This window comes from Numida meleagris, chromosome 1 (assembly GCF_002078875.1).
Source record: "Numida meleagris isolate 19003 breed g44 Domestic line chromosome 1, NumMel1.0, whole genome shotgun sequence".
NCBI classification, from domain to species: domain Eukaryota; kingdom Metazoa; phylum Chordata; class Aves; order Galliformes; family Numididae; genus Numida; species Numida meleagris.
This window is the reverse complement of record NC_034409.1, coordinates 81,546,706-81,560,282: the sequence shown is the minus strand read 5'-3', so window position 1 is coordinate 81,560,282 and position 13,577 is coordinate 81,546,706. Positions and strand designations below refer to the sequence as shown.

The window sequence follows — 13,577 nt, the reverse complement described above, 5'->3', positions numbered from 1 at the left end:
GGGGAAGAAGAAGGGGAAAAGGAACTGAAGAGACTTCAAAACTATAATCTGGGATAATTTGGACACTATCAGCAACCACAAATCAGTCATTACCCTACTAAGTTTTGTACTTAGAGGAGTATCTTTAAAAATAACAGCCTTGTATGTAATATACTCTGCTGATTTGGGATCAGGGTCTAGAGTTTGCTAAATAAGTTTTTGCTGCAAGCAGGATCAGAGACATTCTCTATATTCATGGTAGAGAGCTCCTCTATGCATAAAGAGGTTTTCATGTTAACAACTGATGTTGAATACATATGAAACAGCTTTCAAGCCTCCATAATACTGTGGGGGCAGGAGGGGTGGTGGGGCATGATAGAAGAAATGAAATTACATCCATGGCAAAAACTTATCTGAAATAAGTCATTTATTTGTCATCTCAAGGGAAAGGATGTGTTTCTACATGTTTGTGCAACACATATACACCTTCATTTACCACTGTCTATGTAGAATCCTAACAATTTCTCTAGAAAATGATACTGTTTTCATATCAGAAATAAACTTGGTAAAGCAAAGTCTGTCATCATTCAGGATGCCAGTTTCCCAAATCTTTCAATACAAATGCACTTTTCACTTTGACAGCTCATATCACATGCAAACCTCACAAGTTTTTTGAACACTTCCTGTTGATTTTCAAATGGGGAACCCAGAGGATAAAAATAAGAAGCTAGATTTGTTCCAGGTCATCCAGCAGGCTATTGACAGAGGACTGCTTGACTCTCAGGCTTATGGTGCTGACAGAAGACCCATGAACCCATGACAGTGTCTGAATTCAGTGATGAGGGCTATCTAGTACAGGTCACAGTCTCTGCAGAACTGGAGAGCTTTTTAACCTGACAGGTCATTCATTATTGAACTGATCTTGTTAGATTTAAAAAAAAAAAAAAAAAAGGAACTGCAGCACTTCACTGGTGATATTCAGTATTGTGCTCAGACCTTTTCAACTATTAACTCACCTATATGATGTGAAGCGTTGATTTGCGAATCAAGTATAACTCCACTTGCCATACCCATTGGAATCCTGCACTCTGGGGAGAGCACAGTAAGTTTGTTGTTAAAAGGAAGGCTTAGATCCAGTGTATATCTTGGTGGAATGTTCTAAGACAGCATTGCTCAAAACAATTCTGAATAATACTGTAACTTCACCACTCTTTTCCCAGAGAAGGTCAAATAAATCTCTGCAGTTTCTTTCAACTGATTAATCTAATGGTCACTGTGAGAAAAAGAATGAATTCAAAGCTAGTATGCTAAAGGCTGAATATTTTTTCTTATAGAATAAATTCACAGTAATCACTCTATGCCCTCCTTGAAAGCACATTTTGATCCTTTGCAGAGCAATCTCCCACATTTATTTTCAGTGACCCTGAAAGGACAGAGATGACTTTATAGCTTGATTCCCCTAGCCAAAAATATACCTTAATTCAGTACCTTTCTCTATAACCAAATAGGATGCCTGCATTCCTGCTCGCTGATATTCCCCCACTTCAGTGTCCAAAAGCCACCAGCCAGGTCTCTGTGGCTTCATTTCAACTGTCTGAAATGAGCCTTAAAGAAATGGAAGAAAAAAACGTATCAGAAGTGTTAGTGTTATGATAAGGTTGACATTAGTGAGGCTGCATGTTAAACCAGAGATCATACTACGGCTTGATCCAGAAAAATTTCTCTATGTTCACATTTACATTGGTATGACTGTAATGATCAACTCTTAGAATTTACTCTGATACTTACCTGGAAGGAGTGTGTATGTACCAAGCTGGTACTTTCGCTCTATTTGTTCTACGAATGTCTGTCCATGAAAATGAACAACGTGAATGTCTTTTGGCATGCCCATATTTAGCAAATGCCATCGGACGAGTTCACCTTCATACATCCTCAGGCCTTGCAAATTGTATGTAATCCCATTAATGGCTGAAAAAAAACATTGCTGGAATGGTTAACTCTTCACAAAACAGATCTTCAAAAATGCAGGAAAGTAGTTATTAAAATAAGTCAAATATTTAATGAAGTATTTATTGAAATATTTAATATAATCAGGAAAAACATCACTTTTTCCAGTCTGAAGTGCTACACACTACAATCTATGTACCATCGATTCAGGCAATCCAGGGACCTCACCAGAATGTTTAAGCACAGTTTCCTTGCAGTCTATCAGGTAGGAGAACAAGGGGGTATTCTGCCTCATTTTATACCTTTGATCAATAAATGATTTTAGTGATCACATTTTCAAAAGCATATCCAACTTCTCAACACATCTATTTCAAATATGATTACTTATATGATTCACAGCATGCAAATATCAGATTCTTCAAGACAGCTCATATACTGGGTAGATTTTCATAGAATTTCAGTAATGACTGAAAAAACTTTTATTTCCAAGAGAACAAAAGATTACCTCTCAACACTTAGCCGCTTACTCCACTCTACATATAAAACAAATCTCTGTATCCACACAGAAGTACATGAAGTCCTAGAACTGCTTAAAATTCTTTCAGCAGAACTAGTTAATTTGCTGAATTATTGTATTTTTATATTTCTTGCAAAAAGATTCACTTTTCCAGAGTAATAGCCTCTTGCTGAAAAGAGTGGTTTGGTGGGTTTTTTTTTTTCAGTATGCTTTTTTGTTTGTTTTAAATTGAAAAGCCTTTCGAAAGTTTCAGGTCAATATCCTTTCTGCATTTTAACAACAATTTTCCAGTCAATGCTAATCTTTGCTTATAAAACTATGACTATTACGGGTACAATGGAAAACAACAACAGCAAAAAAACATTCACTGACATGCAGGATTTACATTTGTTCAAAAGCACAGTGAGCTGAGATACCTTCCGCAACACCTTTCCCGCTACCTCAATAAATACTTGAGAAAAAGAAATAAGTACCATAGAATTTGTGGCACTGTTGCATCTCTTGGGTCTTCTCAGTACAAGGCTTTCTAGAGCGTTTGTCAAAGTACCAACTCTTTTCCTCATCAAAGACCATAAAAAGCAGGAAAAAGTCTCGGGTGTTCGTTGCATTGTTGTTTGATGCACTGAAGGTTCCTTTTTCACAGATCAGTATTGGCCCAATCAAACCTGAGTGCATATCTTTCTCCTACAAGGTAGTAAACCCATATTAAACAGAAGAATGGATTTCCTAAAAGATGCCAAAAACATTCTATGGAAAGGCAGCAGGTCCTAAAAATGTAACAGAAGGGACCTGAATTTCTAGTTCTCTGTATCTTTAGTCACCTCAATCTACTAGTGTTTCCTAATCTAAATTAATCAACAGTTTATATCCTCTTTAAACTGAATATAAAAGATTAAATTTCACATGGGAACATCACACACAAAAGTCAGGCCAGCTATCTAAAAAGTGCTCAGCACCTTACATTTCCACATCTGTACGATAACATCATTTGGAGATATTCAAAATCTGACTCTATGTAGTCCCGGACAACTTGCTGTAGTTGATCATACCAGAGCAGGCATGGGGAGATTGGACTAGATAATATCAAGAGATCCCTTCACAACTCTATGATTATGTGACCAATTGCAGCAACACTATCACTTCTACTTTGATTTCCTTACCAGATTTACATCGGAGTAGTAGACCCAGGACCGACAAGCTGCTCCTGGCTGCAGTGGTCCTGATCGCCTGTTTGCATACCATACATATATATAGCTGCTATTTGGCTGAACTTTATCATCTTCCTTAAACCAATCACTAGACTCATCATCATAAGTGCTTCCCTCAGAGGACTTTTCATAAAAAAGTCCATGGGCATGGAGGGAATATGGTCTGGATGCCAGATTCTTAAAATGAACCTAGAAAAAGAAGAAAAAAAAATCTGTTGAGCAAATTTGGGCCTAAACCAAAGCTCCTATGTAATACCTTCTAGTAACCTCAAACCATGGTCAACATTTGTATAATGACCATAGGCCACATAGTCAACAGCAAAGCTGGTAACGATAGCTTTTGAGAGCTCCATGCAGTGTCATACTTTTCAATGCAGGTTGATAATTAAACATTGGGAAGCATGAGTCCATCTCCCTGCCTTCTACTGAGTCCAGGCTCCTGCTGCCGCTCTTCACTCCAGGGAATGCTTATTTACAGCAAGCAGTGGGATAGGGAGCTTCTACTTATGTTCAGCTGCACGGTCATAATAAAGGGCATAAGATAACCAAATAGTAACATTAGACTTCTGCATGTGTCAGTCACACTTGTCCCAGATAAGCACAAGGAAAGGGAGATTCCATATTTACCTCCTTTAAAAGATGATGTTTGCAAGCTAAAATAGACTCTTCCCTCCTTGTATTTTTAATGTAGCTCAGTGTGTTCCTACTGTACATCACTCACAGAAATAAGCGAAAAAGTATGAGATCTGCTCTATGTAATCCATGCTGGTGCGTTGGAAGATAGATGGAGAAGGGTGAAGAAGGCAGGGATGCTCTACATCAGTGTGCTTCCTAATGGAAATATACTCTTGGATGACTAGAAATACAGTTCCTCTCCATTCTTGTTTGTCTTACAATTAACCTATCCACTTAGAGCAGAAGTTCTCAGAAAACAATACAGGTTTTGGACATATGTATTTGTATATTTTCATCTTGAATACAAATCTTCTAAATACTTTTTAAAAATGATCCATTTTCACATAAAAAGTAATAATTTCAGTGGAGTTTGGGTTTAAGAAAACTTTTTAATGCTAAACTTAAATCTAATTTTTGAACTGATATTTAATGGTGGGAAATACAAGAAAGGAAAACAAAAGTGTGAATAAGTAGGAAAAAGACAATCTTGCTCTTTCAATGAAACAACATATCACTGTGCTCTTTTGTCCACTGTGCAATGTCTACCTCTGAAAAATGTGTTTCCTCTATCATCTTTTAAAAATCTGTTGCATTTTTTAGACCCATTCTATGTCACACTGTAAGATCACCAATCCCATCTTGTGTATATATTGAAAAAACAGTGACCTACTAGGATTACATCATTCACTTCAGCCCGGATAACTGGTCCCAGGATGCCGAGATGTTCTTCATATTCGCCTTCATCCTGAGGAATTGTAAAGGTACTGTCTGTGTACCTTTGAAAAATCACCTTTCTTGTGCTGCCATCTTTACAGATTTTGTCATACATCATCGTACTGAAAGGAAACCCCCAAAAGAAAACACGCAGTGAACTGGAAATAGGCCTGATGAAGTCTAGTATTCATACAACAGCAACATTTTAGAACGTAAAGAATAAACACAGAAATGTAAAGAATGTTTATTCTTTTATTGTTATTTCTGACAGAAATGTCAGATGATTCTGAAAATCATAACCTCCATTGTTCAATTGCTTCTAGTTCTACAGTTTGGGAGACTAACAGAAACATGTTCTACATCCAGCTATATCTGCACTTTGTAAAAACAGAGATGGTAAGAACAAACTAGCTGTTAGGCACTTGAAGCATTATTTAGATTTGAAATAGAAGCACTAGGACTCCATTATTCTGATAAAACATCATTCCCTATAAAAATTGTCTCATTACTACTTCTGCAAAAACAGATACCAAATCCATGTAATCTAACGCAAAGAAAGGCTGTTTTTCAGCTCTTTAACATGCTGAGACTGTATATGCCATAGACTGTTAACTTCACTCGAACCGTAAACATCACAGCAGCTGAGAACAAACCTCACTAGGGAGAGATCTGCAGGCAGTTCTAAGCATAAGGATTTCTTTACTTTTTCAAGCGTGCAGAGAAACTCTGTGGTTTCTGCCATTTTTGCAAGTGCCATTTACACAGATTGAGATGAAGCAGAAGTAAAGCTGGAGAACATGAAAAAAATGGGAAACATTTCATTCAAATATATTGGAAATTCAGCCTGAAAAATTAGATATTTCAGAGCTGAATTTTCTGTAGTGACAGATGAAAACTGAAGTTATGGCTAGTCTTCTTCATTCAAGAATCACATCAGCTTTTGGATGAAAAATGACTAGGAATTCTATGCATTGCAGTGTAAGTAGTGATCTTAATTTGGCTGAATCAAGATAATAAACTTTTAGTATGGAGTCTTTCATGAGTCACATATACTTTTTTTGTTGCAGCACGGAGACACTGTCAAAAAATATAACAAAAATCCCCAGTGTAAGGCTTTGTGATCCTGTCATTTTGTGATTTCTCTAAACACTAGGAACAACACTGCAATAATTCATCCAGCTGTATTTTCACTTTAAATGTAAGGCATTCTCCATCACCTGTACGATTAAGCACTTTGCACTGCTACAGTCTTGTAAGTGCTGATATCTAATTTTATAATAGAGAACTGAAACACCAGAACCACTTCTTGCTAGTGCTAGAAATGGTGCAATTTCATGCTGCCTATAAGCACAACCTTTCTGTATTAGATCAGTCACACCGTTTAATACCTGGGAAACCTTTATACAAAGAGTTCTCTTTGTTCAGTCTCTACTACAGAATTTAAGAACTCGAGGAGGGTGTAGAACAGGTCATTCAAGCACCAAAACTAACTGGAAATTAATGACAGAGGTTTTTTTCCACTTCTGTTTTAAAGACTGCTTTTAGTGAGACTACAAAAGATTTTTTTTTTCTTTAAAGTGCTCTTAGTTGCATTACTCTTACTTATAAGTCATTCTAAGGGGTTTCCAACCTCCCATGGAAAATTCCTCGAGTCCTGTAACTGAAATGTTGAAATCACACCGCAGGTTACAGATGCTTTTAAATTCATCAGCATGAGAATCAACACTTTGCTAGTGTCAATAATGTGCAAAATGAAAGTAAAGGAGTTAGCCAAACCTTTTTTTAAGTCCTGCATAGTTCCAGCAGACTTCCTTAGCTGCAATGTAGTATCTCCTCTCATTCCCTCTGCTACGCAGGTAATGTTCAGCAATGTTGTCTGGGTTACGCCGTTCATTGACATTCAGTTTTGGGTCTGTCATGTATGGGTCATCAAAGCTCACATAATAGTATTCATATTCATCACCCGATCTATCTTCACTGTAATATTCTCCTGAAGTGTATTCATAGTTTCCATTTTCATGGGGAAGCCCAATGACAATGGATGGCTTAAGTTGCTGGGTATAACCTGGCAATTCTCCATGGTTGGACTTACTGGGTGACTCTGTGGTGTTAGTGCAACATGGCAGTGTTATGTGGTTGGCCTCACCCGGAAACAGTGCGCGGCCAAACTCTTCAGTAGGTTTGGTGAATTTCTCGGGCTTTTTACTCCTTGGGTTCAAAAACTGAGTAGTTTTTCGAGATTCCTTTTTTTTCCTTCGGATCTTGACAAAGGTTCCGGATGTATTCAAAGTATCATTCTTGTTTCCTTCCTTTCTTTTCAGAGGTGGGTGCATGTGGCTGCCTTTATGTTTTTCTCCCATTAGACGTGAGAATCCTTCATCCTTCTTCATATGCTTCTTATTCAGGAATATTGTACCATTTCTGCCTCTATAATTCAACTTACCACTAACAGATTTGTCTAAATTTGCCTCCAGTCTTTGACTCCCCTTTGCAGACACCAAATTCCATTCCTCATCTGTCATTTTAGATGAATACTTCACAGACCTGGGCAACGATGCTTCCAGAAAGTTCTTCACTAATGCAGGGCTTGAATTAGGTCTTATATTGCCCCATGTATGATCTAAAGAAAAAGAATCTGTTTGTTTATCTTTGGATAGCTCAAGTTGAGAGAGGCTGGATGCATTAGTCTCATTTTCTTCTACAGTGGCTTCCAACTCAAGTGTCAAATTACCAGCATGCATGGCATTGCCCCCCTTAGTTTCTTCCTCTTCCAGATCATCATCATAATCACTCAGATGCTGGCCATCCCCCACAGTGGCTATGCTGGATGTGTTCTCTGTATGCTGCATGGAATTAGGTATATTTGTCTTGTCAGAAAAGGAGATATTTTTATTTCTTACGTAATTTAGAAGGGCTTTCATCTTTTGGACGGAGTAAAATTTAATGGCCACTGAGCTTCGCCTTTTCCTTTTACTATTACTGCTGTTATTTCCTTTCCTTGTGCTTTCTTCTTGATGTTCTTCAGTAAAAAAATTACTGTCCTTTCCACCAGTCAGAGGCTCTTCTGCAGCTCTCACATGGGCTTCTCCATTGCTCAGCAAGTGTTCACCTCCAGACATACTACTATGATCTACTGCATAATCGCTTTGGCTTCTATTCTCAAATATTAAGTCAGGCTTTCCATCACTTGCGCTAGCTAAAAGTACGTACTCTTCTGCTGTGACTGATGTATAATTTGACTGGAATGTTTCAGCCTCAATTTGGAGAGGAGGAGCAATACGAGTTTTTAAGAACTCTGTCAATTTACTACCATTTGTAACTGTCAGATCTGAGTCAACAGCCACCTTAGAACTTGCAGTATCAACGTCTTCATATTGTCTCCAGGCCAGTGCTGTAAGGTTTTGTGTTTCTTCATTTTTTCCGGGATTTCTCAAACTTCGGATGGAGTAAAAAGAAGCCAGCAAATCCTGATATTCTGAATCATCTTCCTCTGTTTCTACTTCCACGTCTTCTTCAACTGAGGTGGAAAGAGCCTTTTTATCAGTCTTGGTGTTTGTGAAATCCACAACATCAAATGAGCTATCATCCTCATAGTCACATCTGACATCTCTGAATCTCAGTCTCATGCCATAACTCATCTCTGTGGCACCCCAGGATGCTAAAAGCCAAGTGCCTGCAAACAAAATAAAAATGTTTTTCCAACATGTGGTATTTATGGGAGTGAATACTGCCTATCACATGAACAGTGAGGGCAAATTGCTAGGTTCTTTTCTACAGCACCTGCTATAGAAGAGTGCAAATCATCAGCTGAGTTTCCTATGAGCTCCACTGCAATGAAAAATAATTAATGCATATAAATTATCAGGAATCCATATAAAAAAAAAAAAAAAAGAACTGGAGATCTTCTCCAAAGATTAAGGTATACCTAGGACATGAGACAAAACATATCCCATGAAAAAGATCAATATGAAAAAGGAAGAAAAAATTATAGGAAAGATCCTATATTGAAATCTGAGATCCAGCTCTAAATCTTTCGAGATAAAGTATTAATTTTGATCTGTTTTTGGTATTGTATCTATTGCCACACACAAAGAATTCTAAACAAAGCGCTTTGTAAGACAATGTAGACAAACCTTTGACAAACTCGGTATTTTAAAAGCTTTTGAATGCATACAGGATGATCGTTAAAAGAATAATAAAGTAATTTGAGTTTCTAATCTGTACACAAATGCTAAGCTATCAGTCTCAGTATCTAAATGATTAGGTTATGGAGGAATTACTAAAACCTTCAAATTAGAAGATGAAGTGTTCCATTTGAAACTAGGATCTGTAGGGAATAAAGTACAATCTGATTCCTTAAATGGCATCAAGTTCTTTGCTTGTTGTATACTTGCTTTTGGAACTAGCAGAAGTGACAGAAGATAGAAAGATAGAGTCTGAAAAAGACAAACTTTTAAGAAAAAGATCACATATTGTTGGGTTCTTTTTGTTTTATATTTACCAGAGTTTAAAGCAACCTACCTAGTTTTCCCTATTTCTAACAACAATAAATTTACATGGCCTAGATGGAAAAAAACAAATCGCGTACCACAACCAAGCAGAAGTGCAATTCATTGCTCGGGAAGTTGTTATCAAGTCTGATGGAGTTTTAATGATTCCCCAGTCCTGAACAATAATTAAAAAACCCTTTAACGTATATTTAAACTGATAAGGTCTTGAGGCTGCGAGATCACCAAAAAGCAAGCTTGGAGGACAAAGAATCAATAACTATCCAAATATATAAAAAAGCTAAAAAAAAAAAAAAATACAACCACAACCAAAAAGCTCACTGATATTTTGAGTAAAATAAAGATGCCTAAATACTGTGGGGTTTTAAGATAATCATTGGACACTCAGAATCTTCAATGAGGAAAAAATTTCTGTCCTTCCACAGGTAATTCCTTAAATGTGGACTACGTGAACTGTATTATTATTTTTTTAAGGTCTGGTATTGATCATAGTTAGATATTGAGATAGATATCGTTAGACTAGTGACCTGATTCAGTGTGGCAGACTTTACTGTTGCTAAATGACCAATAACCTGAGGTGACGTGTTGCCACTTTGTTCAACAGTGATAGTGTAATTTGAGAGTCTTGGCTATTTTAGGTTACTTACGATGGAGAAGCTGGGAATCAGAGCTGGGAATCAAAACATTGAAGGTGATATTGGATTGTTCTTATGGACAGTCTTAGAAATACCTTAAAATGACTGTTGCTAACCCCAATTCTAATTGTGAATTGAAAAAAAAAAGCCCAAATACACAAACAATCACTAAAAGAGCCTCAGTATGTTATACAACTAAGTATGTTCTAAGCACCTATGTAGCTAACAAAACTCCATACACATCACTTGCAACAGACAGTGATTCAAGATTTTCCTGGCACTGTGTTTATCTGAAAAACTTTTCTATTTTGATAAATCCTTATGTACCGGGGCTTAAAATACAGCTTAGAGGAGCTGTCAAATAAACACTGCAGTCTTGCCTCTTACCAATATTGTCCATTTCCACTGTGACTGATTCTCCACTCATTGGGAAAAGGTTCAAAACATCTTCGTATTTTCCCCGATACAGGAAAGCATGCCCAGAAAGGCGAATAGAGACAATCTCATCCTGAGTGCCAACACTGGAGAAGTGCCACTGAACAACATTATCTTGGCAAAATCCAAGGATTTCATTTCTGTCAGACACATAGCCATTTATCGCTAAAATGAAAGTAAAATAAAGATGGTCTTAATATTTTCAAGCGTCACCAATATAAAAACTAAAGTGAAAGATTTTTAAAGCCTCTTGTTCTTTGATGTCAGTCCAGTTTACTAGGCTTACACTTGCAGATATAGACTGGCACAGAGCTAAAACCACAATACACTTGGATGGAAATTACAGCTCCGGAAACAGTATCTCCAAATTAGCAGAGTGCTGTATTAAAATTAAAGAATGCTTGCCTTTGCTTCAGGGCCTGTAGTCAGCCCAGTGCCTGCTAGAGAAATCCCTAATTGCATTACATCTGAGAACTGCAATCACTGAATGCTCGGTCTCACATGACTTTCATAATCTTCAGCTTGTTATCCCACTCACTGTGCATTATGTTTGAGTTATAAAACTTGAGGTCATCCCTTCTAACAGTGGCAGGGTTGCTGCAGTAGTCCTTGATATTGTCTTCTATGTACCAGCTCTTATTTTCATCAAACACAGCAAACATTGCATGCTGCTCCACATCTGCCTTTTTCTGAAAGACAATCAGCACAAACACAATTCCATTTTATGAGCAGAAACAATAATGACTCAGTTCTACTTTACTTACCCACAGTGTAAGGAATATAAAGTTCAACAACAGAATTGTGGTGTGATTCAAAGGCTAAATGAAAGGGAATAGGGGGTCAGGACTTCAACATGATGCTCTACTGCAGCAACCAGCCTGTGCTGCAGCATTGAGAAAGCTACTAGTACTACCAACACGCAGATGGGCTCCTAGCAAAAGGACTAGCCTTCTGATTTGACCTGAGCACAACGTTTTTGATGTTTTTTCTCTAAAGCGATGCTCTAATCTTTTCCGAGCAAGATTTCAGTGGATGGCAAATAGAGAAACTGTCCCAGAACTCTTTCATACCACTGAGTTGTTCTAGAATCAGTGATGTCAGAGATTGTCAGACCACGTTGAGTTACATGAGTTACAAAGCTCAGATCTGAAGGAGGAGTGTGAAGGTATAACAGCAGCAGGAAAGTTTATTTTCAAGTCTAGAAACAGACTTGCAAATCAGGCCGACTTCTTGTAGAAATGCTACTCTTGCTAAGAAAATCAGAATATAATTCCTTTACCACTGCAGACAGACTGCATTATCAAATAATTTCTTCAGGAACCTATTAGTTCGATTGCTCTCTACAAGACATTTTTCTAAATTAAGAGTAAAACCAAATTTCACTGTAGATCAAATAATATTAATGAGCAAAATCTCTCTGAGAGTTTGCCAGATATGTTACCTGCACACCCTTCTGAGTAAGTGCTTCACTTTTGCAGATCAGAAGTGGGCCAATCAGTCCAGAGGCTATATCTCTCTCAATATCTACAGCACTGTGATACAGCCGGGTAATGCATTGTGCATCCTGTGCAGTGGGTTGATCTGTTTTAGCAATTTGCCATTCATATGTGTAGGTCTTCCCCGGTTGAATTCCTTTACTCTGGGTGGCATTGCCTAAGGAAAAATAAAGAGCGAGAATGAAGATAATACAAACTTAGAGCCAGATCTTTATTTAGTGCCAGACTGCACCTTTTAATGAAATTGGTGCACTTACGTCATTTCAAGCTACCTCTGAAATAAATGAAGCTCAGCAAGAGCTTTTGGCTCTAAAATCACCAGAAAGAACAAAAAGCTAAGACACCAAACAAAGGTTATTTGCTAATGTTTTGTAGATACTACCTTGGTTTCTCCATAAGGCAGCACAAAAGGTCAGCAGAGGCAGAGCACAGAATTCAGGTCATGAATTCCAACTTACAGTATCTCTCTGAAAGCAGTGGAACCCTCCACAATGGTCAATGATATTCAAAACACGATCCACAGATTTCTTACCTGCGGGATCCTGAGGATAATTAGCTCCTTCTGCATTCTTTGAAAGTGTCACTCCATGGAAGTACATACTGTAGGGTCTGCTGGCCTTATTTTTGAATACAATCTGTATTGATAGATGAAATAAAAAGAAACACTTAGTATTCCAAAAATCTGTCTTTGGACGTACAGCCAAGCTTCAACTACAGTAGAATTTGCCTGGTTTCAGCCCTGGAAGAGCTGAAAAGGCAAAAGGATGCTTTATATATGGTTCTACAATATAAATCCAGTGTCTAAATGCTGCTGGTACCTGGACGGATCCTGCTTCCGCTCGGCTTGCAGAGCCCACACTGTGAACTTCAGCTTCTCACACCTCCTGCCTAGAAAACATTTGTTCTTCCAGCCTCTAGGCACGTACTGCCTCAGGAAAAATGAAGTTATTCACTGAAATGCCTAACAGCCTTCAGTACCAGAGAAAACAGATTTAAAAGAAAATATTTTCCCAGATTCCAAGACTCAAAGGAGTAAGTGAGTAGAATAGATAAGACATCCTGTCTACTCATGATAAAACCAGAAAAAAAAGGAATGTTTTGATAAATTCATGCATCACTAAGTGACAACAGAAGGGCAAGAGGATGTGACACTACAGAACAGCAGCACAAGTTTGTAGTGTTTTGTTGTTTCATTTAATAACTCTATGAAAGAACATTTAACTATTGAAAACTGAGTAACACTGACTAAAACAGCCAGAAAAAAAATAACATGAGGAATGAGTGGCTCATGAGGTTTAGCCTCAGATGTAAACTTCCCTAAAAGTCCAACTTGATTTAGCTTTTTTTGTTGCGTACTAATGTCAACACACAAATATACTTTACAAAAAAAGTGTAAATGAATTATGTTGTTAAAGTACAATCATGAAAATTGTAATGTTGAAAAATTTAACCTAAAGACTGTC

The 13,577-nt window shown here is 37.5% G+C and overlaps 1 protein-coding gene across 4 annotated transcripts in view; it reads right to left on the bottom strand.

The window, feature by feature from the left end:
- Positions 1-13,577, bottom strand: part of F5 (coagulation factor V) — a 44,732-nt gene that overhangs the window by 8,233 nt on the left and 22,922 nt on the right. For 3 of the 4 annotated variants that reach the window (XM_021399272.1, XM_021399253.1, XM_021399263.1), the window contains 11 exons: positions 12,647-12,749; positions 12,060-12,271; positions 11,157-11,307; positions 10,571-10,783; positions 6,817-8,713; positions 4,997-5,162; positions 3,604-3,840; positions 2,917-3,127; positions 1,768-1,947; positions 1,468-1,584; positions 996-1,067 (listed from right to left, as the gene is read on the bottom strand). In XM_021399272.1, the coding sequence (XP_021254947.1) occupies positions 996-1,067; positions 1,468-1,584; positions 1,768-1,947; positions 2,917-3,127; positions 3,604-3,840; positions 4,997-5,162; positions 6,817-8,713; positions 10,571-10,783; positions 11,157-11,307; positions 12,060-12,271; positions 12,647-12,749 (3,559 nt within the window). The other variant, XM_021399283.1, reaches the window with a different exon arrangement.